Raw genomic sequence first — 26,052 nt, forward strand, 5'->3', positions numbered from 1 at the left:
GACCCCTCAGGACCCCTGTTCTCTTCGCACCTGGCCTTCCGCTTATTGTCCTAGCGATGGCCTCGACGCTTTTATTTGATCTTACAGCCACTCTCCCCGTCGGCCGGCCTGATGGATGCCTTGTTGCTTTCCTGTTGTTGTAGTCTAATGGAACTGGGGTCCCCTTTGATCTGTTTTATAACTCACATTCCGCATTCGCTTTTCCCCGGCCTGGTCTACGGCTCCTCTGGCTAATCTCAGAAAAATTCGCATTTATTTGTCCCACTTCTAACAAAATGAATAAAAAATGTAGATTACTTAAATTTGATACATTTTCTGACCAAAATAAATCTGACATTAATCACCATCTAATCAACGATCGTCGACTCTGCATTATTTACCGTCAGTCCCTCTATTGAGTATATTAAATCTACTGTTGATGTCACAGTGTGATCCTCACTGCGGTGTGGTTCACATGGTCTCTTCCAGCCAAAAATACTTCGATAAGCCCACAGGGGCCGACTCTGAACGCCTCTCTAAAATGAGATAACATTCAAAAACATAAACACTCGTCAGTCAGAAATTAGGGCCTTTTGTTCTGGACTCCTGCTCCGTTCACGATTACGTGGTTCGCTTCCAAAAGCAATGCGGAGGTCTATTTTTACCGTGTTGCATTTGTCTGGGCTGTTCAGGGGGGACTGGGGACCCGCTTCCTCCAAGGATGGAAATGCAACTGAATGAGTTACTCATAAGATTATAACATGCATCTTAAAAATGGATTCTGGGTCACATTTGTCACAGTGGGAGGATACACAAACAGCTCACCGTGTGCTCCATACAGGTTGCACACCATTGAAATTGGGTTAATTTTGTAGTGAATGAGGCATTCAGGAAAGGTCTAACTATATTTGGGTGCCAAGTCTTTAGAATAGGTGTATTTTATCATAGATTTGTGTCATGTATTCTAATCCCAAGCTGGTTGCTATAATATCAGTAGTTGTTAAAATTATCATTACATCCAGACAGGAATCACTAAATCAAATGTTTTGACCCAAACAAATGTTTGTATTAGCCTGCTGTCCAATTAATTCAAACCACCTTTCTACCTTTGAACACTCTGTGAGTACTAACAATCACATGTTAGCTTGTTATGTTTAGAATGATCATGTTTGGGGGAAGTGGCTTTGGAGGGAGGCCTGAAGGGCTGTTGCTGACTTGGCAACTTTCTCAATAGATTTTGCAACTTCTTGATCTTGTGCTGCTAGTTTTGTTGGCAACGAGTTTTCAACACTGGGCTTTTCAGTTGGGAAAGTTTAGAAAAAAAATCTTGTGTAATTCCAAGATTACCCACCCTAGCTTTAATTGTACTGGTTTAAATTGAAGGGGAAGGACATATGCATCCCTCCATCCACTATAACTACTTCAGTTACTATTATCAAACTGTATATTTTACACCTGATCCTGAACTGTACTCAGGCTGCCAAAATAAATATGAATATCTCATGCAAACAACTACACACCCATCTTTTATGTCCCGGAAGGTGTTTTCCGTATCCTCACCCGATAATAAATGACGCTTGTAATAACCAGGTGGGCTCCTGGTAATGACAGCTTGGCCTCTGGTGAGCCGCTATATATCGGCCTCGATGCAGCAGAGGTGAGTGAAGCATAGAGGGCGAGACACAATGTTCCCCTAAGAGAGCGAGGTAAGTCCTTTCTTCTTCCTCCAAAGAACAGAGGCCTGTGTGTGTGTGCGTGTGTGTGTGTGTGTGCTTCAGTTTAACCATCTTTATCTCTCACACACATGTATTTACAAAAACACACATGCATTACTTGTCTGTCTAGCTCTGTCTTATCTTCTCTCTTCACGTCACGGTTAATAATTTTTTTACAGGTTGACTTTGTTCGGCTCAACTTTAATCATCTTTCTTCTCCGAGGTCGAAGCTCTCTCAGGTCTCAGCAATCTCAGAGACGGTCCAGTGTTATCGCAACGGAGGGAAATGATGCGGGGGCCGGACAAACAACCCGGAAAGATGCAACGGTTTTCATATGCATAATTTATTTCCCATGGACATTGTCGATGCACAAATACACATTTTGAAGCCTGGCGCCTCCTCTCTCAGACATGACATGCGGATGCACAACTAAAACAATGGTACACAACAGCAGCGCTGAGGGCAACGCCTCCAGGCTTTCACACCGTTGCTCTGGGTAGAGGAGCGCTTTCATGCCAAGACAACATTAAAGCGCTGTAGCTGGGGATCACCTCGTCGCTTCCTAAAACATTTCTAACCATTGAAAAGTGAATTGTTGGCCAGAGGAACCCCAACATGAACATACAGTTGGACATTCTGTAAGTAAACACACGAGATTTTAAAAAAAGTTCAAAATAAAAAAATTATTTCGAAACTTGATTTTCTATGTTGAAAATGCCTTCGCAATGGCTCAGTGCCAAAACACTATGTGTGGGATTTACCATACAAACAAGCGGCCAACTAGGAAGAGGAAGATAGCTCAAGTCAGTTTATTGTCAAATTATGATAAATATGCACAGCACGTGAACATTTCTCAAATGTTCTTCTCACGTCAGGACATTAAAGTCATTATATGGCAAAATATGGCAGCTAATGTGTGGATCTAAACGGTCATATTTGTCGTAATAAAATTCAGCTCCATATAAAAAAAGAGACTTACGCTCAATGTCTATTTTTTGTTCACTGTCGATGAGGATATGATATGAGGATATCCAGTGAAGTGTTTCTAAATTTCCTCATCACACATTTGACATTACAGAGAAATTTCTCTCGAGTCTCATTTGAATCACGACTGAGCGTCTACTTCTTTCCTCCAGGGAGAACCATCTGAAAACGTTCTTGTACAATTTGATGTGATGAGAATAAAAATGACCTAATTTTCGAGACAGTTAAAGTGAAAGGAATGTAAAGAGTATCAGGTGAACCGTGGGCAGCCTTCACCAAAGCCCAAGCGCGTAGCCAGGATTGAAGAAGGAGATGTTTTCATGCAGCATAGTTTCAGTTAAGGCATTTGTGCTCTCAACATAATGTGGTTACAATAACTCATACATCTGACTTTCAACCGAGCTACATCAAAGCTTTGGTTGAGAATCTTCTGTCATCGTGGAGTTCTAAATCAATTTCGCTGCCTGTAGAAATGATAGGAGATAAACACTGCTCACATAACGTAAGAGACACTTCTAAGACTTCTTGCTATGACGGTTTAGAAGCTGAGGTACTTCATAGGGCTTCATTATTTATTCAAAAATAATAATACAATGGTTCAACAAAAAACATTTTATTGACCAGTAATTGACAATCTCTGTTTTATTTATTCTAGTATTTTTTTGTACCCTTCTACTCTTCTTACATAATTCAAAGTGGTGCATTTATTTGTGGAATCCCAATCCTTCCCTTGGTCCAGTTTGGATTCAAAGCGTGTCTCCTTTCAGACCACGAACAATACTCATCCATGCAGGATGTGGAGCGTTTAAATAATTCCACTTTAGTATTTGAGAGCGTTTTCCTGGGCATTGTGAATTATTCCAGTGGGACGACTGTAGGGACCCCAGCTCGTCTTTTGATCGGTTGGTCCAACACTTTGGACCAGACTGACAGAAAGGACGGATTGGGAGAACATTTGTGGTTGTGAGGCTGAATCCTGAGATCAAAATCTGCTCTGGTCCAACCCTTCACCTCGGAGGCTACCGACTGAATCCTTGTCCGCCTCAGTTGCACTGAATGACTTCACCCATATTCAACAGCCCGCCATCTCTCAGATCCAACCTCCCAAACCTTCTGTCAGTCCCACACACTCGCCTTAAAACTCGTGGTGATCGAGCTTTTGAGGCAGAAGCCCCAACGCTGTGGAACGCTCTGCCGGCACCCCTAAAGGTTTTCAGATTCCACAGCATCATTTAAACTGCATCTCAAAACACACCTGTTTACGCCTGTTTTATCTTCTGTATTGTACTTTGCTCTTTTAACTGTTGATATGTTTTGGCCCCTGTTATTGACACTTTGTTTTAATTGACTACTGTAGTGCGCTTTGTGACACTTCATCTGTGATAAGTGCAATATAAATAAACTTTACTTACTAAGTTACTCTGGAAATGAAGATAATGCAGCATGTTGACATGCTAACATTAGCATGCGGTGCAGCAGTGCAGAGGATGACAAACTACAGCTTGAAGTCATGAACGTTAAAACCAAATCCGCGACGAAGAACTGAGCCCGGCAAGCTGTCCATCAGAATGTGCTGCAGCGGTCGCTGTGCAGCGGATTCTCCCTTTTGATTCACAACATGTCCTCAAGTGTCACCCTCAGGACACATGGTTATGCCCCACTATAGCAATAGCCCAGTACTTCACCCATTAACTTAGTTTTCTGCTGTATCGCAATCTCACAGGGGCTACTACCATGGCAACAGACAGTTTATTTCTGGCTGGAGTCACTTCCTAACGCCGAGGATGGTCATCTGTAGACACTCTTCCTTCAAAGCCACCAGTTCTGTCTTGTAGCTGCTTGTCTTGGCTCCATCGGAGTACACCAAAGTCTGCTTTTTTGCTGACAGCGGCGTATCTACAGTCACTGAGCCGGCGTGGAGCATGTCCCCGTGCGATGGTGAGGAAGAGGAGCCCCTCTTGCAAGCTGCAGAGAGTAAAGCCGAGAAGGCTCGGCCAACGTCGTGCCGAACCCCCTCGTTGACGAAACAGTAGAGGATGGGGTCGGCGACGCAGTTGAGGCTCGTCAGCGCCAGCGATACATGGTACGCCGCAAACAAGTTCTCCTCTGAGCCGCAGTCACACGGCTTCCTTAGAAACATGATGCTTCGCACCAGGAGGAGGATGTGGTACGGTCCGAAGCAGAGCAAAACAATTAGGATGAGACTGAGTGCCAGACGCTGAATTTTGGCCTTTTCCTCACGCTCTGTTGAGACGTTGCAGCGCACCGCCGCCAGGATCCCCCGATAGGCCACGAGCATGGCTGTCCATGGAGCGAGGAAGCCCAGAAAAGTCCTGTAGAGGTTCATCCCGGCCACCCAGTCCTGCATGGGATACTTCTCAAAGCAGAAGGTGTGGTTGAAGCGATCCTGGAAGAGCTCATCGTGGAAGAGGGGCGCAGAGTTGGCTACGATCTCAATGATCCACACCATGGCGCTGACCAGGACAGCTGCAGGAAGTTCAGACAAAATAAAGGAATGAGAAATACTCGACTTTGCAGTCATTTACATTCCTGTGAAGACGTTAGTACGGCTGCTCTTGGAAAGTCCAGAACCTTTAATTGATTGAGTGACTCCATGATGCTTCCAACCCATGTAATCATTCACTAAACCGGCCTCAATGCATTCTGCTTTCGACAAAAATGTTATCCATGAGGATACGTGACTTTATGAGTACAGCACCCTGAAGTGAAAGTACTGACTCTTGTTTTATTGGAACGTTAGGTCCTTCTCCGCCCACTAAATATTTCATTTTAGATCTATCCACTGGAGTTGCTAATAACATAGCATGACATTTCATATAATCGAGCTCAACTGAGCATAATTACCTTCGCATTGAAAATGCGGAAGGTTATGTTTTGATCGCCGTGTATTTATTTATTTATTTATTTGTATGCGTGTTCCTCGCATAACAAAAAAAGTTTAAAACCGAATCGCATGAAATTTGGTGGGACGATTGGTTATTATCCGGGGACCATTTGATTAGATTTTGGGATCAATCGGGTCAAAGGTCAAGGTCATGGAAAGGTCAAAATCTTCTTTTTACCATAGCACAGTCAATTTTTATCCAATTGGCATGCAACTAATGCCAAAATGTACATAATTCAATGCCCAATCTTGTGATATGCGAAGGTATGCGCTCTACCGAGTGCCCATTCTAGTTAGTTCAGTTTCTGTCGGTTGTTTTTTAGATTAGATACATTCTCAAAAGCCCATCCTGAACCAAACATACCTGTTTTGATACGTCGAACTTTGGCAAAGCGCAGAGGGTATGCCACGGCCAGGTACCTGTCCAGGGATATACAGCAGAGGAAGGCGATGCTGACGTAGATATTCGTGTAGAAGATGAAGCCGAAGAGCTTGCAGCTCTCCTGACCGTGGATCCAGTCATCGTGCTGCAGGAAGTAGTCGATCCACAGAGGAAGAGTGCCGATGTAGAGGAGGTCCGCCACTGACAGGTTGATCAGGTAGATACCGAGCTCATTGCGTTGCCGTACCTGGAGAGAGGAATGTGACGAGGGGATGGAAAGATGACGGGGGAAGGGTTTGGGAGGCAGGAGTTGGGAGTTGGGAGATAGAAGACGATTTTAATTTAAAGGATCAAACGGATCAAAACGGAAACGGCTGGTGCAATGATAGAGAGGGATAAGAGTGTTAAAGTTGAACAATCAGTTGAGACAGACAGTGTTTTGCTTTTAAAATGCAAACCTCTGAAATGTGAAATAAAATAAAATGCAAATAAAATGTGTTTTTCATATCGACCGCAAACCATTTGACTTCCTCAGTGTCAAGACTTGGAAGAAATGCAAAGCCTGAATTATGGTTGTTTAATATATGTTCATCCGTCTCAGACTCGACCACAACGACGGCTTGTCAAGGAGTGGGAGAAAATCATTTCTTTGGCAGCAGCTTTTCTAATTTGATTGGTCAGCACGTGGATTTGAATCCACCTACGAGGAGACCGCTCTGCTTCACATCCACTACTGATTTTACATTTGAAGGTTTTCGACGGAACATAAACAGCGCGGTAAGTATGGTGGTGTTGTGGATCCAGTTCAGGAGTTGCCATTAACAAGGCCGGTGGCTCTCAGCAACGCAGTTAGTGCGACTGAGGGCTGAAAGGGAACTACACTAACCACAATGCACCTACGACAGAGCGCTCCTGTGCTCTCTGGAGTCGTGCTGTGCTTGGGTCCAGGGGTCAACCTAGAATTTAAAAGTTGGAGGAGTCGCCTTGATGCTGAGATGGAAGCAAAACTAAAAGTTTAAAAGTCCTCACTTGTATGAGCTTGTGAACTTGCTTGAATGAAAAGTAAATAACAATTCTGTGTGCTGCTGCCAAAGTAAACTGAGAGTCTGTGGGAATCACTGGAGATGTTGTCTACTGTATGAGAACACGAGCCCCAGTGCTCTGTGGAGGTGTTTGTGGTCAGCAATGTCGGACATGTTACTTGGAAAATCTGTTATTACACAGTGAACATCCTGCTACTTATTATGTTCAATTACAAACGTAATTAGCGAGATAACACATTACAGGACTCATCTTCGACAGAAAACACGCTGTTTAATGATTTAAGATGCCGCTGCATCACACCACGCATGTAAGCTCACTCTTTTGCTGTTTCAAATTCTTCTCTTTGACACGGATGTTTTAGCATTTGGGCTGAACAAGTATTCCCACGAGCAGTGCGCAGAGCAAGAAATGCAGCATGAGTAACGGTTATGAATGGGTCTGTTACGCAAACACAGGACTTTCACCCAGGAGAACACTGGTTGTGTCCTCTGTGAACCGTAAACTAAAAGACGAGTTTATGCTTCTGACATAACGTTAAGCAGTCTGCTCAGGACGGTTGTTTTTTATTTATGCTAGTTACATTGGTACATAACGGTGTGACTTCATTATTTTAACACAAACCATGACATCATTTCTATCCTTAACCAAGTAGTTTTGTTGTCTAAACCTAACCATGGCATTGTGCGTCGGTGTAAGCGTGATCAAAGTAAAAGTATGCTCAACATGTGTGTGTGTGTCCTCCTCACCTGCATGTAGGCAGCCCACAGGGCTATGCAGTTGGTGGGCAGTCCCAGAACGATGACTATGATGTAGAGCGTTGGCTGGAAGAACTGGTCCACCTGGCTGTCCACATCACAGAAGGAGATGTTGCACATTGTCCTGTGTGGAATGCTCTGGGTGGGTTTTGGTCTGTGTGTGTGTGTGTTTTGGTCTGTGTGTGTATGTGTGTTTTGGTCTGTGTGTGTATTTGTGTGATGCTTGTTTAGCAACTCTCAGCTCTGACTGTCCCTCTGTAGTTTCACTTTATTCCAGCTCGAGCAGTTTGACAGTGATGTACCGACTCTGGCGTCCTGCTCGGCGACCGCCCGGCGGTCCGACGTGGAGCCACAGAAGAAAACAGAGTTGTTGTTTCCAGAGCAGTTCATGTTTCCCGTTTTTCTTAAAACACTGTCCTTCTTGCCCAGGGGCCTCGGCGTGTCATAATCCTCTCTCCTGCTTCCACGCCAGCACCGGCATCCCTCAGCACGGAGGAGAAGAAGAAGAAAAAAGGAGGGAGCGAGGGGTAGAATGTGGTGAAATGGAAGCTCCCTTATCGACGCCGTGCCAGGCCTCCTGCGCAGACCTCATCAATCTTTTAGAGATTACAGGTCTGCCAGGTCTACTGTCATAGGGAGAGGCCGGACATCAATGTGTGTGTGTGTGTCCCAAGATCCTGATGAAACACACAACCCCTCTAGGATGCTCGCTCTAAAACCCGGGAATGGCTTTAAAAAAGCTTCACCATAATGGAGCCGAAGGGCCGTCCGTACTCTGGACTGCTGGACATCTGCAAGAGAGAGAGACGGACAAAGAGTGAGAGCCTTATAATGAAACGCTAATACAATGGGAAAGAAATGTTTTGTCCTTGTTTCAATGGAAATATTTGATTTATTGCATTTATGATCACAACTTAAAACGATAAATCTGATGAAACTGTGACATCATTAAGGTAAATAGGAGCTGATTAAAACAGATAGTAGGGGACTATCCTAGTAATGAAATCTATAAATGCCAGGATTTCAATGTTGGCCTTTTAATAATATTATTTGCCTTCCTTGGTTGGTTTCCCAATGTAGTCTCACTAAAACAGAGATGACTGATACCAGGCAGCGAGGGTACTTGTGCATCAGGTTGATTATTACACACATTTGTTTCTAAAATCTTTTTTTCTTTGACTTTTGGTATTCTTTTGTTAAAATAAATAATAAGACATCTCAGCCAACCGCTGTCTGTCCTTTGACGTCACGTCAATGGCCTCATGTGATTGGTCCAGATGGAAATCGCGATAGTAAAATAAATTGTAGTCTTTATTCTGTACTTCTGTTAATTTGAATATTTAAAAAATATAATGAAAGAAGATAAATGTTCAGGATGGTGTTCAGGATGGGCTCGTGGCCTAAGCGGCCTGGGCCCACCCACAGGGCCGTGCTCTAATGTCTGACAGTATCATAAGCTGGCCTCGGCTTGTAATCAAAGCTGAATAATTCAAACAGTTTTAGGTGCCTTTGGAAAGAGGAATTTAAATATAAACATGGGAGCAATGTGTCGCATGAGTTTGTAGTGATTGCCGTTAAAACCTGAAGTCAGCACAAAGCTCTTGGTGCAGAAATGTCATGCTTCACATACTGCTACTAAGTACAAATGTTTCAGGCTCATTTCCTTTATGCATTTGATGTGCCCGACATTTCATTTAAATGCACTACGGCTTCTTGCAATCAGAACTCATACTAATTTTTAGGCGTTTTTGGTTTGGTTATTCGAAGTGAATCCCACATGAAAACAAAGCCCTCCAAAGAGCCTGTAATGACCACGCCCTCAAGACAGAAACACTTTCATGCTCATGTATTGCACTCTGCCTCAATGGAATGAGAGGCAGTGGAAATGGAAGAAAGTGTCACAGAGACAAGACTTTATTCCACAAGGTGAAGCAGCAGACGCTCATCTGGGGGACATTAGTTCAAAGACTTTCTAACATCGGGTTTGATAACTCTGAATATACTGACGCGCTGTGCAGGAGTGCAAACAGAGAGACTGGGACATGTGATAAGCTTCATGTAAGCCTTCATATAAACATGACCTGAATGTGTATGTACAGTAGAGAGAGAGAGGGGTGGGAGGTCAGTTTCACTCCTCGACTCCTCACTTCCCACCCTGAGCTCAGATTCTGTTTATTCATCTTGGACCACCTCTATATTTTTGAATATGGCTGATATGAGTCCACATATGCTTTCAATCAAAGAGTTTATGTATTCTTCATCTTCTTTTCATTCCCTTGCTCTTAGATCGATATATACATTGCAAGGATAACTATGGAGGTTTCTCTGCCTGAGGAGCCGACAGGATGTTGGGGCTTTTGTGTATTTCTGTTTGGTATTTATCAAAGTAAAGTGTAAATTAAATTAAGAAATATAAACATATCCACTCAGCCCTGCTAGCACCCACCAGAGGTTGTGTTCTAAGATCTTTAACCATAAACACTAGTTCAGGAAATCAGAATGTCTCTTCCTATTCCTCTTGTAATGTAAAAATGACAATCTGATGTTGGCAATATGGGGATGTTTCTCTGTGGATGTTTTTCATGAATGTACATCACACATGTCAGGACAATCCAACCGTATGGTTACTTGAGTACAAAGATGACAATTAGATGAGTTACATGAGCGTCGGAGAGAATCACCCCTGCGCTGCCACGGTCCAGGATCAAGGGCCTAAAAAGAAACTGCTTGTACTGGATGGCTCCCATTATGAAGCAGAACAGTTCATTTCCAAAGCAGAAGGCCGGTACACTGAGTCAGTGTTCACTTCCTGGCTGAAAGGGTCGAACAAAATGTCTGTTAGCACACATCAAAAGAGTTTAAAGACCGGTGAAGGAAGCAGCTTCACCTGTGCTGATGTGATGGCTGCTGGTGTGGAACAGACACTGTGACAGCGCTGATGCAATGCCAGAGTCGTCCAGCAGGTACAGCACACGTGGGCTAAGTTGGGTTATTTATACAGTGATCTTGTCAAATAGCTCTTCTCTGGGGGAAACACCATGCATGTTGATAAGCTGGATCACAACTGGGCCACAGCTGTGGCTGAACTCAACGGCTTTATTTTTTTTTTGCATTCAAAGCTTCTATCAAGTATTTTTGAATGAAGCTCTAGATCAGGGAATCAGAATCTGTCCATCCAAATATTTTAGGACCTTTAGAAAAAAGAAGATAACCCAACACACACAAAAAATCCATTTGAATAAAGTGATTAATTGGATTAAATGGGCGAGTCTTCTTATAGTATATCAACTATTAAATGCAACTCACCATGCCTCTCTTCTAGAGCAAATCGTTTTCATAATTCAATTGAAATTATAACATAATCTTTTCATGAAATATTGACTTTTTTTCGGGTACACAAAGGAAATAATCTTAAACTGCCACCACTTGAATCTAATTCTTCAAATCGTATAATACTGTCCACTAGCCACTCCTTTGTGAACAGTACAGAAAACGTGATCCACACTAGAGGAGACGTTATTAATGGCCACGAAAGAATGAATATAGTCCGATCTTTAACTGCAACTGTATAGAAATAGTGGGTTCAAACAGAATGAATAGGGGAAAAAAACATGGAATGATGAAGAAAAAAAGTTAGGAATAAAATAGTGTTAGTTACGTATCATAGCTCCATGTTCTATGAGTGTAGGCAAAGCCCTCTGAGAGCTGTGGGTTTTAGTGCATCCCCAGGTGCATGCATGACCAGAGGATTTTATCTTACCTCTCTGACCTGATTTAACCAGAGCAACTTATTCAATTCAATTCAGTTTATTTTATATAGCCCAATATCAAAAATAAAAAATGTGCCTGAGTGGGCTTTACAATCTGTTCACATACGACATCCCTCTGCCAGGACCTCGGATCAGGAAAAACTCCATGGGCCATGACAGGAGGCCGGCTTACCAGGCAGGAGACCAGGTTCACACGTGTCTCACTTGTCTTTTATTCCATTATGATCATAAAAGACAAGTCAGACACGTGTGAACCTGGTTGGCCAGAAAAACGAAATGCAGTATCTATCGTGCGGTTACAGTGCTCCACTATCAAAGAGCTGAGATCATGTCTGTCACGGCTGAGCACCGCACACAGAGACCTCACTTCCTCATCAGATAAAACGTCTGGGCCACATGGGGGTGTCGTGTGTCGCTGATGTGACTGGCACACAGTGACATGGGTTTGTTTCCCAGCATGTAGCACTTATCTTTGTCCACTCCTTTGCCAGAAATGTGGTTTGTTCTGTCAATTACAGATGTTGATCACACACATGTTTGCATGCAACGGCGACAAGAAGTGAGTTCAACCATGAGTACAAACTCAAAACAACAAGAATTAAGAAGGTACAATTTCTTCAAGAAAGCCCAATGATAAAGTGCTATGAGCAAGTGCCATTTTAAGTGCTACTGAAGTGCATTTTTTTGTATTCAATATATACTCAGAAAAGATGTGTTTTTAGTTTGCAGCAGAAGATGTACAGACGTTCTGCTGTCCTGATCCCAGTGGGGAGCTCGTTCCACCACTGAGGAGCCAGGACGGCAAACAGTCTGGATTCTGTCGAGTGATTAGCTCGAAGTGACGGAGTCACAAGGCGATTGGCTGTTGCCGAGCGGAGTGAACGTGCCGGGGTGTAAAGCTTGACCGTATCCCGGATGTAGACGGAACATGATCTGTTCGCAGCACGATACGCAATAGCCATTGTTTTGGGGGTAATAAAAGAATAAAAAGTAGTAATGTAACTAATTACTTTTCATACCAAGTAGCCAGGAAACTAATGTAAGAACAAACGTCACTTATCACACTAGCTGAGTGACGAGCCACAACACCGCCGAATGTTAACAGAAGTGGAGCCGCTGGCGGTGTTTATTAATTATTAATCACTGTAAATAACCCCATGGAAGGTTTATGGTTTGGGGTTGTTTGCCTGCTGTGTATTTGCCTTATTGGTTTTGACGTATCACTAGATGATATTGTATTGTTTGAAGAATTGATAGAGGCGTTATGTTACTTTCTCTCCAATCGATAAATCTCACTTTTATTTTAAAAAGGTAAAAGGAATCGCAGTTTTGTTTGGTTTTACTTTTGAATGCTAACTTGACTGTACGGCTACGGATCTTGTTACTGACGGATGCGCTTATACATAAAAAAAAGTGTAATAGTTTAATGGACCCATATGAGGCTAAAGCTCTTACGGCCGTGATAGTTTACAAGGTTAATGAAAGTATTTTGATCCTACGGAAGAAAATAAAGGAGTAATTTCACCAGCAGTAAGTTTCATGCCACTTCATATGTGGGATCCGCTACAATGACAACATAACCTTTACAGTAAATCGACAGTGTCCAGTTGTGCTTCCTGTGTCTCAGATGGTAGTGGACGTTCTAGTCTTGGGAGTCCTCTTAGGACATTTAACCACATACTGGGTCACTCTTTGAAAAACTATTCTTCAAGGATCAACGATCCTTTCGGGGGAAATGAGGGGGATCGAATTTCTCTGGGGATGAATGCAACAATTTGTTCGTGTTTAAGTACCCCGTTGTGCGGAGACATACTCTGACTAAAGTTCACAGCCGTAAAGCGGTTCAAGAGCTCTATTGGTGAAGAAGAATGAGGGATGTCCATGTACGTGAATGTGTACAATGGGGGCCTCCAGGAACCTGTTCTGGACCGTCCGGTGCAACACGGCAGCGTCTGATCTGCTGCCAGAGGAGATTAGGTCAAGGCAGCCATGTGGACGTCATGCTGGTTGGAAGCACACACACAAACATACACACCTACACACACACATGTATGTGCTCTCGCTCATATACACTGTCTATACTCTTCATATAGCATGCTCGGGGGCTGTATTTCCAAACACATTCACATTTCTCTTTGTCCTTCATTTGCAATGTACTTATCTCTCGTTCATTTCCACGCTACAGTCCCCACATTGTTCACACAATTGGCTCTCGTCTTATTATTATAACTCGATGAAAGGCTTTTGTTGTTTATGCACTGCAAATAAAGGCATCAACCAATCACGTTGTGCAAAACAGACATATTCAAAATGTACAAGTAGGCGCTGTAGTCAGAACTAAAAGCAGATACACTATTTACATTCTTACCTTTCACAATAAAAGCAAGGATTAATTTAATCTAACATTAATTCTAGTCAGAGTGTACCAAAAATAGGTTTAAAACGAGTCAACCTAGTTTGGAAATGAAGCAAAAGTTGGATGAACAACAAAAAACTAATCTCCGTTAATTAAATCCAAATTTGAACCAACATTTATTTATTTAAGGAACTTGATTAATTGGCTCAATCAAAACCTCTTTAAATATCAGTGTACATGTAATGGGTCACAGTTTAAATTACAGTGTAAAGTTTGTACGAATCAAATTTGATCTGTTAAATTTGTTTTGGCAAAAAGACATGGCATCTTTTTAAGTGAAATATTCACAATTTGTTCTACTTTTAAAGTAAGAGATAGCTAACTGGCTCTGTTCATTGGCAACATGTCTCTTTGTTTGTTTGGTTTTTGTAAACCGTTCTGTGTCGTGCAGAAACTCTTCAGAGGGAAGACGAACAAACAGACCCTGACCTGTATCTAAAAATACCAAACACTACGCTCGGTAATCTACCCTGTTAGGAGGAAATACAAGTAGTCTGTGTGTGTGTGTGTGTATGTATGTGTGTGTGCGTGCATGTGTGTGTGTGTGGGTGTTGTACTTGTTTGTTTCCAAACCGAATTTCCGGCCTTGAGTGCGAAGACATTTTTGGAATGTGAGGTCTGGTCCTTCTTTGTGATGCTGTCAGTGGTTGACAGTTAATCACGGTTCTAACTAAGGTCTGAAGCTGCATCCGCACTCATACATTTTCATTTAAAAAAAGATCTCTCCATCAACACTAAGCGTTCTAGCACTCTTTTTTATAACTATTTTCACTAACACACCTGAAAATGCACATCACGCCACCATTCACGTACACGAGGCCTGGTGCCGGTGCAAACAGGGAGCACGTTGGTCTACGCTGCAGATTTGGTTTTAGGGGTAAAGGAAAACATGTAGGTTGAGGTCAAGCTGGGGTTCAGGGAAAGGGAAACTATCGAAGAAGGTCCTCAAAAGATGTTCGCTGTCCCAACCCGTGTGAGCACACGTGTGTCTTCGTGTTCTGGCAGTAACATTATGGTAGAGTGTAGACAATCAAACACTGGGAGCAGGAAGACGGTAATGCTACACTCTCAAATATCTCAACACACTTCTTACAACTCGGTCAATCCCAGGACACGCACACTACTGTACAGTAGGCACTACAGTCACAGGGGAGTTAAAGGGGATGTTAAACTCATTAAAAGGAAAACGTTTTCCCATTACAAGCCATCATTAATGACCCTGAACAGTGAAATTCAGCAGATCTTTTGTATTTCAAAGCTGGTGACCTTGGGACCAAACCTCATTAACAGCGTCAGCAACATCTGAGGGTCGTCGCCCCCCCCCCCCCCCCCAGGGCGTATTCCCACCAACACTTAATTTTCTTTGGCACAAACCACAGTGGAAACATTTCCTTTACTGCATCTTTGTGTTTGGTTTGTTTAGATCCATGCTGTGCTGTTCTAAATGAGTCAAACACAAGTCACACGGGGTCACGGGTGGAGTTTTGGTAACCTGTTCGGTGCTTGGTTAAGAGAGAAAAATATCATTCCAGTCATTGTGACTTAACTAAACATGTTGGACGAGTCCGTCTTTCACCTTCTTCTGCCTAGTCGGACCGACGTGAACAGCTGTGATAGAACGCTTCCCATTCAAGTCTGGTTTCAACGTCCCCATGGGAAACAAAAGGGACAGGAGTCACGAAGAACGGAGTCCCTAGACAGAAGGGGTCACGATGGAGCTTCGTCTGGGTCGGCCCACCCATGTTCATGCCGTCATCCTCCTGAAATTGATATCGCTTTTTGATACTTTTGATATTTTAATCAGGGGTCCTCGCTCATGTGCTGAGGTTCATTGAAGCCCATCTGTTCTCCTATAACATGCTGGCTTGGCTTGACGTGGTTTGACTCTGCACTTCAGCCCGCTTGAAGGTGCGATACCATGGTGTGGCAGCTGTCCCCAATCTGGCCTCGGCTGCTGGCTGGTTGACAATCAGTCAGCTGCTCTGACTAATTGGCAATCAGTCAGCAGCCGATGCTGCTCATGTAAAAAGGGCAGCAGAGCTGGAGGTAGAGAGGGAAGTGAGCAGAGGCGCAGTGTATGGTCTGCGTGATACCAATAAATATGTTATCCAACGGAACCTCTTTATGCCTGGCTGATCCTTTGAGCTTTTGGGGGAAACCCATGGGTAGCGGCAATAGAGCTGCTACAATTCAATTCAATTCAGTTTATTTGTATAGCCCAATTTCACAAATTACAAATTTGTCTCGGAGTGCTTTACAATCTGTACACATAGACATCCCTGCCCCAAAACCTCACATCGGACCAGGAAAAACTCCCAAATAACCCTTCAGGGGGAAAAAAAGGGAAGAAACCTGGAGGAGAGCAACAGAGGAGGATCCCTCTCCTAGGATGGACAGATGCAATAGATGTAATGTGTACAGAAGGACAGATTTAGAGTTAAAATACATTCAATGAATATGACAGTGTATGAATAGTTCATAGTAGGCATATTCCACGATGGAGACCTCCACGATCCATCAGGCAGATGGCGGTGGGGAGGAGGAGTGGGCGGAGTCTCAACAGGACAGTGGCGTAGTCATGAGCAGGAATTCCACGACCCAGACGATCTATGCCGTCTCATAGGGTCCGATGACCCCATGAGACGTAAAGTCAAAAGGACTTCCGGGGAGAAAGCAGAGTTAGTAACGTGTGATTGAGAGATGAAAATTCATCCTTAAGGAGAGAAAAAAGAGGAGATAGGTACTCAGTGCATCCTAACACGTCCCCCGGCAGCTATAAGCCTATAGCAGCATATCAAGGGGCTGGACCAGGTGAACCTGATTCAGCCCTAACTATAAGCTCTGTCAAAGAGGAAGGTCTTAAGTCTACTCTTAAACGAGGTGACTGTGTCTGCCTCCCGGACTGAAATTGGAAGCTGGTTCCATAAAGAGGAGCTTGATAACTAAAGGCTCTGGCTCCCATTCTACCTTTTAAGACTCTAGGAACTACAAGTAGTCCCGCATTTAGTGAGCGTAGCTCTCTAGTGGGGCAATATGGTACGACAAGCTCCTTAAGATATGATGGAGCATCACCAATCAAGGCTTTGTAGGTTAAGAGAAGAATTTTAAAAGTGATTCTTGATTTTACTGGGAGCCAGTGCAGAGCAGCTAGTGCAGGAGTGATGTGATCTCTTTTCTTAGTTTTAGTGAGAACACGAGCTGCAGCATTCTGGATCAACTGGAGGGACCTAAGAGATTTATTAGAGCAGCCTGCTAATAAGGAGTTGCAGTAATCCAGTCTCAAGTAACGAACGCGTGAACCAATTTTTCTGCATTTTTTGAGACAAGATGTGCCTGATTTTTGAAATATTACGTAGATGAAAGAATGCAGTCCTTGAGATTTGCTTTACGTGGGAGTTAAAGGACAAGTCCCGATCAAAGATAATGCCAAGATTCTTTACAGTGGTGTTGGATGCCAGGGCAATGCCGTCTACAGAATCCACATCACCAGATAATTGATCTCTGAGGTGCTCAGGGCCGATTAAAATTACTTGGTTTTGTCTGAGTTTAACATCAAGAAGTTGCAGGTCATCCATGTTTTATGTCTTTAAGACATGCTTGAATTTTACAGAGTTGGTTGCTCTCCTCTGGTTTTATCGATAAATATAGTTGAGTGTCATCTGCATAACAATGAAAGTTTATGGAGTGTTTCCTGATAATATTGCCCAAAGGAAGCATGTATAAGGTAAATAAAATTGGTCCAAGCACAGAACCTTGTGGAACTCCGTGATTAACGTTGGTGGTTATCGGCGTCATCGTTTACAAATACAAACTGAGATCGATCTGATAAATAGGATTTAAACCAAATTAGTGCCGTGCCTGAAATGCCAATCGACTGCTCCAGTCTCTGTAACAGGATGTCATGGTCAATGGTGTCGAATGCAGCACTAAGGTCTAACAAGACCAGGACAGAGAGGAGTCCTTTATCTGCTGCCATTAAGAGGTCATTTTTAATTTTCACCAGTGCCGTCTCGGTGCTGTGGTGTTTTCTAAATCCTGATTGAAATTTCTCAAATAAACTATTATGATGTAGAAAGTCGCACAACTGATTTGCGACCACTTTCTCAAGGATCTTGGAGAGGAAGGGGAGGTTAGAGATCGGTCTGTAGTTAGCCAATACCTCTGGATCCAGAGTGGGCTTCTTCAGGAGAGGTTTAATAACAGCCACCTTGAAGGAGTGTGGTACGTGGCCTGTTAGCAGAGACACATTGATAATATCTAATAGAGAGCCGCCAATTAAAGGCAAAACGTCTTTAAGCAGCCTCGTCGGGATGGGGTCCAAGAGACAGGTAGACGTGTTCTAAGTAGAAACCGTTGAAAATAATTGGTCACGGTTGATAGGAGAAAATCCTCAAATATACACCAGGGCATACAGCGGTTTCCAAGGCCATTCCACTTGAGGACAGATTGGCACTGGTTATGGGCAAGAGATTATTAATCTTGTCCCTAATAGTTACAATCTTTTCATTAAAGAAGTTCATAAAGTCATTACCACTAAGGTTTATAGGAATGCTCGGCTCCACAGAGCTGTGACTCTCTGTCAGCCTGGCTACAGTGCTGAAGAGAAACCTGGGGTTGTTTTAATTTTTTTCTATTATTGATGAGTAATAGGCTGCTCTGGCATTACGGAGGGCCTTCTTATATGTTTTAAGACTATCTCGCCAAACTAAGCGGGATTCTTCGAGATTAGTTGAACGCCATATGCGTTCAAGCTTTCGTGACGCTTGCTTCAGTTTGCGGGTCTGAGGGTTATACCAGGAGCAAACCTCCTCTTCCTCACTGTCTTCTTCTTCAGAGGGCTATCGAGTCCAGTGTCATTCTCAGAGAGCCTATGGCACTGTCAACAAGATGATCAATCTGGGACGGACTAAAGTTAGACCAGGAGTCCTCTGTTATATTGAGACGTGGTATCGAATCAAATACAGAAGGAATCGCTTCTTTAAATTTAGCTACAGCACTATCAGTTAGACATCTAGTGTAGAAACTTTTGACTAACGGAGTACACTCCGGTAGTATAAATTCAAAAGTTATGAGGTTGTGGTCTGACAGAAGAGGATTCTGTGGGAAGACGTTCAAATGCTCAATGTCAACGCCATAAGTAAGAACAAGATCAAGCGTGTGGCCAAAGCTGTGAGTGGGTTTCTGTACTCTCTGACAGAAGCCAATCGAGTCCAACAAGGAGATGAATGCAGCACTAAGGCAATCATTATCAACATCCACATGGATATTAAAATCTCCAACAATAATAACTTTATCGGTTTTAAGAACCAAACTTGATATAAATTCTGAGAATTCAGATATAAACTCTGAATATGGACCTGGTGGCCGGTACAGAATCACAAATCGAATTGGCTGTAGTGTTTTCCAGGTTGGATGTGAAAGACTAAGAACAAGGCTTTCAAATGAGGTGTAGTGTAATTTTGGTTGAGGATTAATTAATAGGCTTGATTCAAAGATGGCTGCTACTCCACCTCCTCGACCGGTGCCTCGAGGAATGTGAGTATTAATATGACTTGGAGGAGTCGATTCATTCAGGCAGACATATTCTTCATGGCTCAGCCAGGTTTCAGTTAGGCAACATAAATCAATCTACACTGGAGCCCAACGTGGGGCTGACAGAGGGCTCTGAGGGCTCAGCCTCACATGCCAGAAAAAGACACTTGACGGTCAAACACCACCGTGTGACGGCAGCTGATGGCCTGTCGGTCCACTGTGGGACGGCTCTGGGGATTTCAAGCAAACCAGATGACGTCAGACTTTCTCCATGAGCCTTGGCTATTAGCTACGTCAAAACGCTTGCAGCGTTTCCTCAGGCGACGTTATTCACCAGGAACACCGATCAGTCTGAACTCATCCTCTGTGAGTCCGGTTGGTCTGTACTCGATTCAGACAACCCAAAATGCTTTACTTTGTCCTGAATGAGGGTGAGTCCCATCAGACCTTTTCTCCAACGCAGACGCTGTTCAGTCCTAGTAAGGACTGAGACGATGACGATGTCACTGGTAACCGCTGAGATGAATAACCTTTATCTCTCTGAACCCCAAACCGTTTTGGGACGTTTTCCCGCTCCTGTCCTATTTTTCTTTCTGTGGCCTTGATTTTCACTGCAATATTTAAGTTCTGCGTCCTCTATGGAAACAGCACAACCGTGGCTAGAGAAATAACTTAGAAATGTATTTTGTGCAATATAATACAATTAAAAGTTGTATTATATCAAAACAAACAACCAAAATGTTGAATTTCTTTTCTAAACATTTGTTCAGAAAAACTATGGAATATGTGTATACAACTCTTTTCCAAGTTGCAGCAAGTGTTACCAATGTTGGGGGGTGGGGATGTAGGTGGAGCTTCATGTGCTGTACAGGACTGTCTCAGAAAATTAGAATATTGTGATGAAGTTCTTTATTTTCTGTAATGCAATTAAATAAACAAAAATGTCATGCATTCTGGATTCATTACAAATCAACTGAAATATTGCAAGCCTTTTATTCTTTTAATATTGCTGATTATGGCTTACAGCTTAAGAAAACTCAAATATCCTATCTCTAAATATTAGAATATCATGAAAAAGTATACTAGTAGGGTATTAAACAAATCACTTGAATTGTCTAATTAACTCGAAACACCTGCAAGGGTTTCCTGAGCCTTGACAAACACTCAGCTGTTATAAATCTTTTTTTTTACTTGGTCTGAGGAAATATTAAAATTTTATGAGATAGGATTTTAGAGTTTTCTTAAGCTGTAAGCCATAATCAGCAATATTAAAAGAATAAAAGGCTTGCAATATTTCAGTTGATTTGTAATGAATCCAGAATGCATGACATTTTTGTTTTTTTAATTGCATTACAGAAAATAAAGAACTTTATCACAATATTCTAATTTTCTGAGACAGTCCTGTATATATTGAACTATTCACATTTGTACATTTGTAGAATAAAATAGTTGTGAATGAAATATCACCATTTTAAGCGAATCGTTTCGTCACACGTTATAACGGCCATCGGAAAGATACACATGTGCTGATGATGAGATTTTGTACAGCTCCTGGCTCTGATAAACTGGATAGTTTTAGCAACTGCTTAAAGAAAACATGTTTTTCCATCGTGTCTTTTGGGGTTTTGAGTGCTGATTCAGTCGGAAACAATTTAAACTGCGTTAAACTACTCTGGGAACTTATATGAAAGGAATTCACAGGAGTGTTTCTAGTTTCCCAGTCAATCAAAATTACACCAACTTGTAAAAACAAACACTGTGCATCAGAGACTCAGACGCTGATACTTTCCTGCCACTTTTGTCCATTTTCCGTTCAACATTATCGGCATTATACATCCTGCGGTTGAAAGCTCACATGAATTTTGCGACATTGTTGTCTTAATTTGTCCTCTTTATTATTTGATCCCTTATGGCATGTGACAGACTACACTCATCGACATTGGAGATGGGAGTGTAGGGTTTGGATAAAGTGAGACGATCAACAACCACCCACAAAGACCGAACAAAACGCCACCTAAAGTCGAGTCAACTGCCCCGGGCCCACAGGCACACAGAAATATACAAACGCTGTCCGATACCTTTGGTAAAAAAAACACTGAAAGTCTCCACCAGTCCTGGTTGCTTGACGGGTTCTCCTGTGTATATTGATCCTCGTCACGTTTCCACACGGTCTGTATGTCAAAAGGTACCTCCCAATGCACGCATAAGCAAACCGAACATAACTCGCAGTGTGTGGGAAAAAATCTACTGTAATGTTTGTTTTGCACATGAAAATAATGCAAATATGCTGCACACAGTTCAGTTAACATGTTTTAGATCCTGTCTATTCAAATAATTCTTTGCTATAATGCATACACCCAGTTGGGCCGGTTACTTTCCTCCCTGGAAGCTCTTCAAAGAGTTCTCCTGTGATTGCAGTCCTCCTTCGAGGGGAGGAAAAAAAACATACTGTTATTGAAACTGCCCGTTGAGAGATAGTTGTTAATTCTCAGGGAGGAGGGAGATGTATCAACTCCTCTGGGGACTCAAACTGGTAACCAACTGGTCAGCATGCTTCCTTTGGGATCAAGCTGCTGAAAAAAATTATAAAAGAATCAGATCTGCTGGAGGAATATTTGAAGGGATGTGAGTCAGAAGGTTCTGTACAGGAACAAAGACCTCCCGAAGCATCACCATTTCCATCCTACCTGGAAACCTGAGGTTATGATGATCTTACAAAATGATGTTGGTGGTCACTAAAATATTTTTAAAAAGGCAAAGCGATAACATAAAACAGTTTTAAAACGAGCCGTCTCTGTTCTGGTCAAACATGTGTTTGTAATACCAGACCGAGAGCTGCAGTTAGTCAACTTCATCTGGCTGCGTGTCATTGATTATCTATTTTTGTTAGCAACCCTGGGTGTGTATTTCAAATCTGGGATCACAACTTGCATCCAAACCAGAAATGCTGAGAGCGACACTAAATACAATCTAGTCTTCTCTCACCCTCGTCTATCATGCACAGACCATGACATCATCGAAGGGAACAATGGAAAGATCAGTGAGCAGTCTTAACATTCTACAACTAATCGTGTCTGCTGAAATGATTGCTGCCCTCTGAGTCTGAGTGTGTGTGTGTGTGTTTGTGTGTCTGTGTAAATAGGGGGCAAATTGTAATGTGCTCTGGATAAAAGCTTTTTTTTTAAAGCCAATAAGGTATTGACCTTTTGTCACCAGTGCACTACAAAGTACATCACTTTTTCCTTTAGTGCCAATTTTTGGATCTTTACCATTTGTACCATGAGGAAAAGCAAATGTATGTGCCCTGGCCAAAATGTATATACCTATAAGCAGTGATGTAGCTTTTTCTTTGCATTTTACAACAGTTAATAGTCTCCAACCCTTGTTGATGCAAACCCTCTGCGCCTAAACAAATCTAAATCTTAAAAAAACCTGATACCCTCTTTTAATTTGACCTCTATTTAACCAGATAAGTCCCTGATCCCTCACTGGCTTCCCACTCACATTCACTTTCAACTGAGTATACATGGGTAGAAGTTTACATCTAATCTCTGCTTTGGTGCATCTGTGTAAATCGAAGGCACATGTTCACCACATCTGTAGTTTTTCTCCTAGTAAAACCAGAAGGTCCGGTCACCTTGTTGTGGAATTGAGCCGTTTGACCGAAAAGGTTTTACACTGGTATCGTGCAGAGGCTGCAGCGCCCCCAGAATGTCACACTGGTGATATTAACTTAAGCTTTTGAGGAGATAATGCGTTCCATGGAGATGCTTGCAGAACGGGGGACAGTTTGGCTGAAGGGGGAAGGGGTAAGGGGTCGGTGAAGATGTAAAGCCCCAGCATGCAGCCCTGGATGCCTGTTGTTTTGGACCATTATTGCATTGAATAGATGTTAAATGTGTTTTGCTACGTGCACATTTTTGTGGACATGAGCGTCTGAAGTAACTCCATGTCCACATAGGAGGCTTTTACAGCCGCGAATCAGATACGACAACAAAGCAGCTTCAAATGTAGTCATGCTCTACTTTTGCTGTGAACACGTGTGACTTCAGCCGAACAAATGTAAAAATGCAACCGAGTGCTGCTGTGTTGTTTTTGGCTTCGCAGGTCACTGAGATAAAGAGTTGGCCCCGTCCCATATCTGATATGATATTTGCAATGGGATATTTTTCTGACTGTGACAGTCTGGTCAATGATATTTGAGCAGTGTCTGTCACCAGTAACTAGTTCTGCTCAGGAAATTACCTCAATTAAATAAGGAATGATTGATGCTTACGTCTTCTCTTGCTTACAAGTTATGTTTGTATGTGTTCTCTACCTCTTCTTTTCCCTCAGTCTTTTTTACATAATGTTCCCTTCCTTAAGTAGATTATGCTTTCTTTTGACGATGGATATAGAAAGTGAGCTTTTGGGGGAAGTAAAACAAACACAGGACTTTCACCCAGGAGGCTGCTGTTTGTGTTCTGCTTGAAACCAAAAGGTTTTGTTGACATACTTTGATGTTGTTTACGTACATATTTTACTCTGTTACATATGCATTTCACGGATCTGGTCCCTCTCTCTTTGTACGATGCAAGCTTTTCATTTTTACTGAAAGTCTTTATGGCAAAGAAGACATCAGTTTAACAGCTTTAATATTTAATATTATTGGTCATCGGTCATTTATATTGAAGTGTTCATTTTAAAAGAAACATTTAGTTTTTTGTGAAAAAGACCAGAAGGAATAAATAATACATTTGAAGTATGGAAAACTAATAAAGGAGGATATGCTGGACTACATTGTTTTTGTATTTTACCGTGGTATCCAATTGAGTGTTTCACTGGTATTGACTTCAAAATGTCTAATAAGGGGACGTTCCGAGCTAATAGTAATATTATAAACTCAATTGTTTACAGAGTCCTCTAAAGTAAACCTAAATCACACAAATAAAACAGTTCACCATAAATCCATCTGTCATGAATGTTATAGTGTTCAATCTTCGGTGAAACTGTTTCAGGGAATGTTTATTCCACTTCATGGTTATTACGAGCTGTTGTTGAGTTGTTGAACTGTTTTGTGTTATCAAGAGAGGTGTCTCTCATATTTTGTCCCATTTACAACATTTAGGACACCTTTTTACCAAGCAGAATGCTGCAGGATTTTACTCACCTTCTCCTTCCACTAAATATTGAGTTGATCTCACCCACCTCACCGAAGGGTCAGGTTTTTATTCGTGTCAAGTTTCAGGAAATTCAAAACGATCTAATGTGAAACGGTGACGGCTGCCAAGAGCGTCACAGACGACAGTTGGGCTGCGTCTCCTGTACTCGGGGCTCCGAGTTCGAGCCGGGGGTCCCAGAGGGCCCCGACTGTCATAATGACTTGTAAACAGGAGGCAGGGTGGCTCAGTGTCAGCTCCCATAAGTGTGGTGGGAAAAGGCCGGCATCATCCTGTCGAACCCCGCAACAATAAACACAGCAGGAGAAGAGGAGAGGTTTGTTGGGAGAACGTTGACTTACCACCTCCATGACGAAAGTACAGACACAGTGACTGGGTCAGGCTGAACGCTGCATTGAAACTGTGTGTTTGTGTGTGCTCTTGTCCATCTTTCTTTCGAGCGCAATTTTAATTTAAGACCTTCAGAGAGTATTTGGTATAGCAGGAACAAAAGTCATAGGTTGAGTTACACCTTAGTCAGCTTAGCAACTGTTCACGCACACAGACGCCTCCAGATGGCTGATGCTTGTTGTTTGTATTATTTCTTCCTCCTGTGGGGCTTGTTTGAGTCTCCTCTGCAGTAACGGTTCTTACTGTAATTCCCCCGAGCACTATTACTGCAAAAGAAAAGAAAAAAGAACTTAACGCATCAATAAACACTAACAGCTGAGCTATTGGAAAGATTCTTCTTCCAAACTCTATCTAAATATTGGTTACAATATTGTAACCCTTGTTCTACAAGCACAGGCAAAGCCCTCTACTGGAATCTACGGGTAATACTCTCCTCCAATCACGAGCAGGCATTCGGCAATCAGGACATGCCTACCCGAATACATTCAGACTCCACAGTATATAAGGCAACACACACAGCTACACTGTCCGATACCTTCTTTAGCAAGCGGCAGGGCCTCCATGGTAGAGGTGGGCGGGTCCCTTCCTGCCCGCCTATAGGCTCGGGAGATGCACTTCCATACAGTAGCCATCCTGCCAGGTGGTTCTTGGATATGGCTTCACCGACCATACCATCTCTAAAAGCCACAACCAGCTGTTCAGTGCATTCAACATAACATGCCAACGCACAACCTGGGCAGGACGGATGTAACTTGGCTTCCCCTTCCTTGTGGAAGACAAAAGGCATCCAGATGTAGGACCCTCAGCCTGAAAGTACTGCTGAAGTTCTTGGGAACAAATGAGGGATTTGGTCTGAAGGAAGCCTCGCTACAATCACCACAAAACAGCCAGCAAGGGGCGACGGGTTGTTGAGTTCAAACACTCTTTCTGCAAGCAACTTATAGCCGTCTTTAACAACAACAATTTCAGAGAAGGATGTTCCAGGGGCTCAAAAGGAGCCTTCACCAAAGCCTCGAGCAC

The 26,052-nt window shown here is 42.7% G+C and overlaps 1 protein-coding gene across 2 annotated transcripts in view; it reads right to left on the reverse strand.

The window, feature by feature from the left end:
- Window positions 1-2,017: 2,017 nt before the first annotated feature.
- Window positions 2,018-26,052, reverse strand: part of gpr4 (G protein-coupled receptor 4) — a 44,093-nt gene continuing 20,058 nt past the window's right edge. For both annotated transcript variants that reach the window (XM_056441778.1, XM_056441779.1), the window contains exons 2-4: window positions 7,757-8,556; window positions 5,949-6,213; window positions 2,018-5,166 (exon numbers count right to left, since the gene is read on the reverse strand). In XM_056441778.1, coding sequence (XP_056297753.1) covers window positions 4,445-5,166; window positions 5,949-6,213; window positions 7,757-7,885 — 1,116 coding nt within the window. In that variant the 5' untranslated portion in view covers window positions 7,886-8,556 and the 3' untranslated portion in view covers window positions 2,018-4,444. The remainder of the gene's footprint in view (window positions 5,167-5,948; window positions 6,214-7,756; window positions 8,557-26,052) is intronic.

The sequence above is a fragment of the Pseudoliparis swirei genome, chromosome 20, assembly GCF_029220125.1.
Source record: "Pseudoliparis swirei isolate HS2019 ecotype Mariana Trench chromosome 20, NWPU_hadal_v1, whole genome shotgun sequence".
Taxonomy (NCBI): Eukaryota; Metazoa; Chordata; class Actinopteri; order Perciformes; family Liparidae; genus Pseudoliparis; species Pseudoliparis swirei.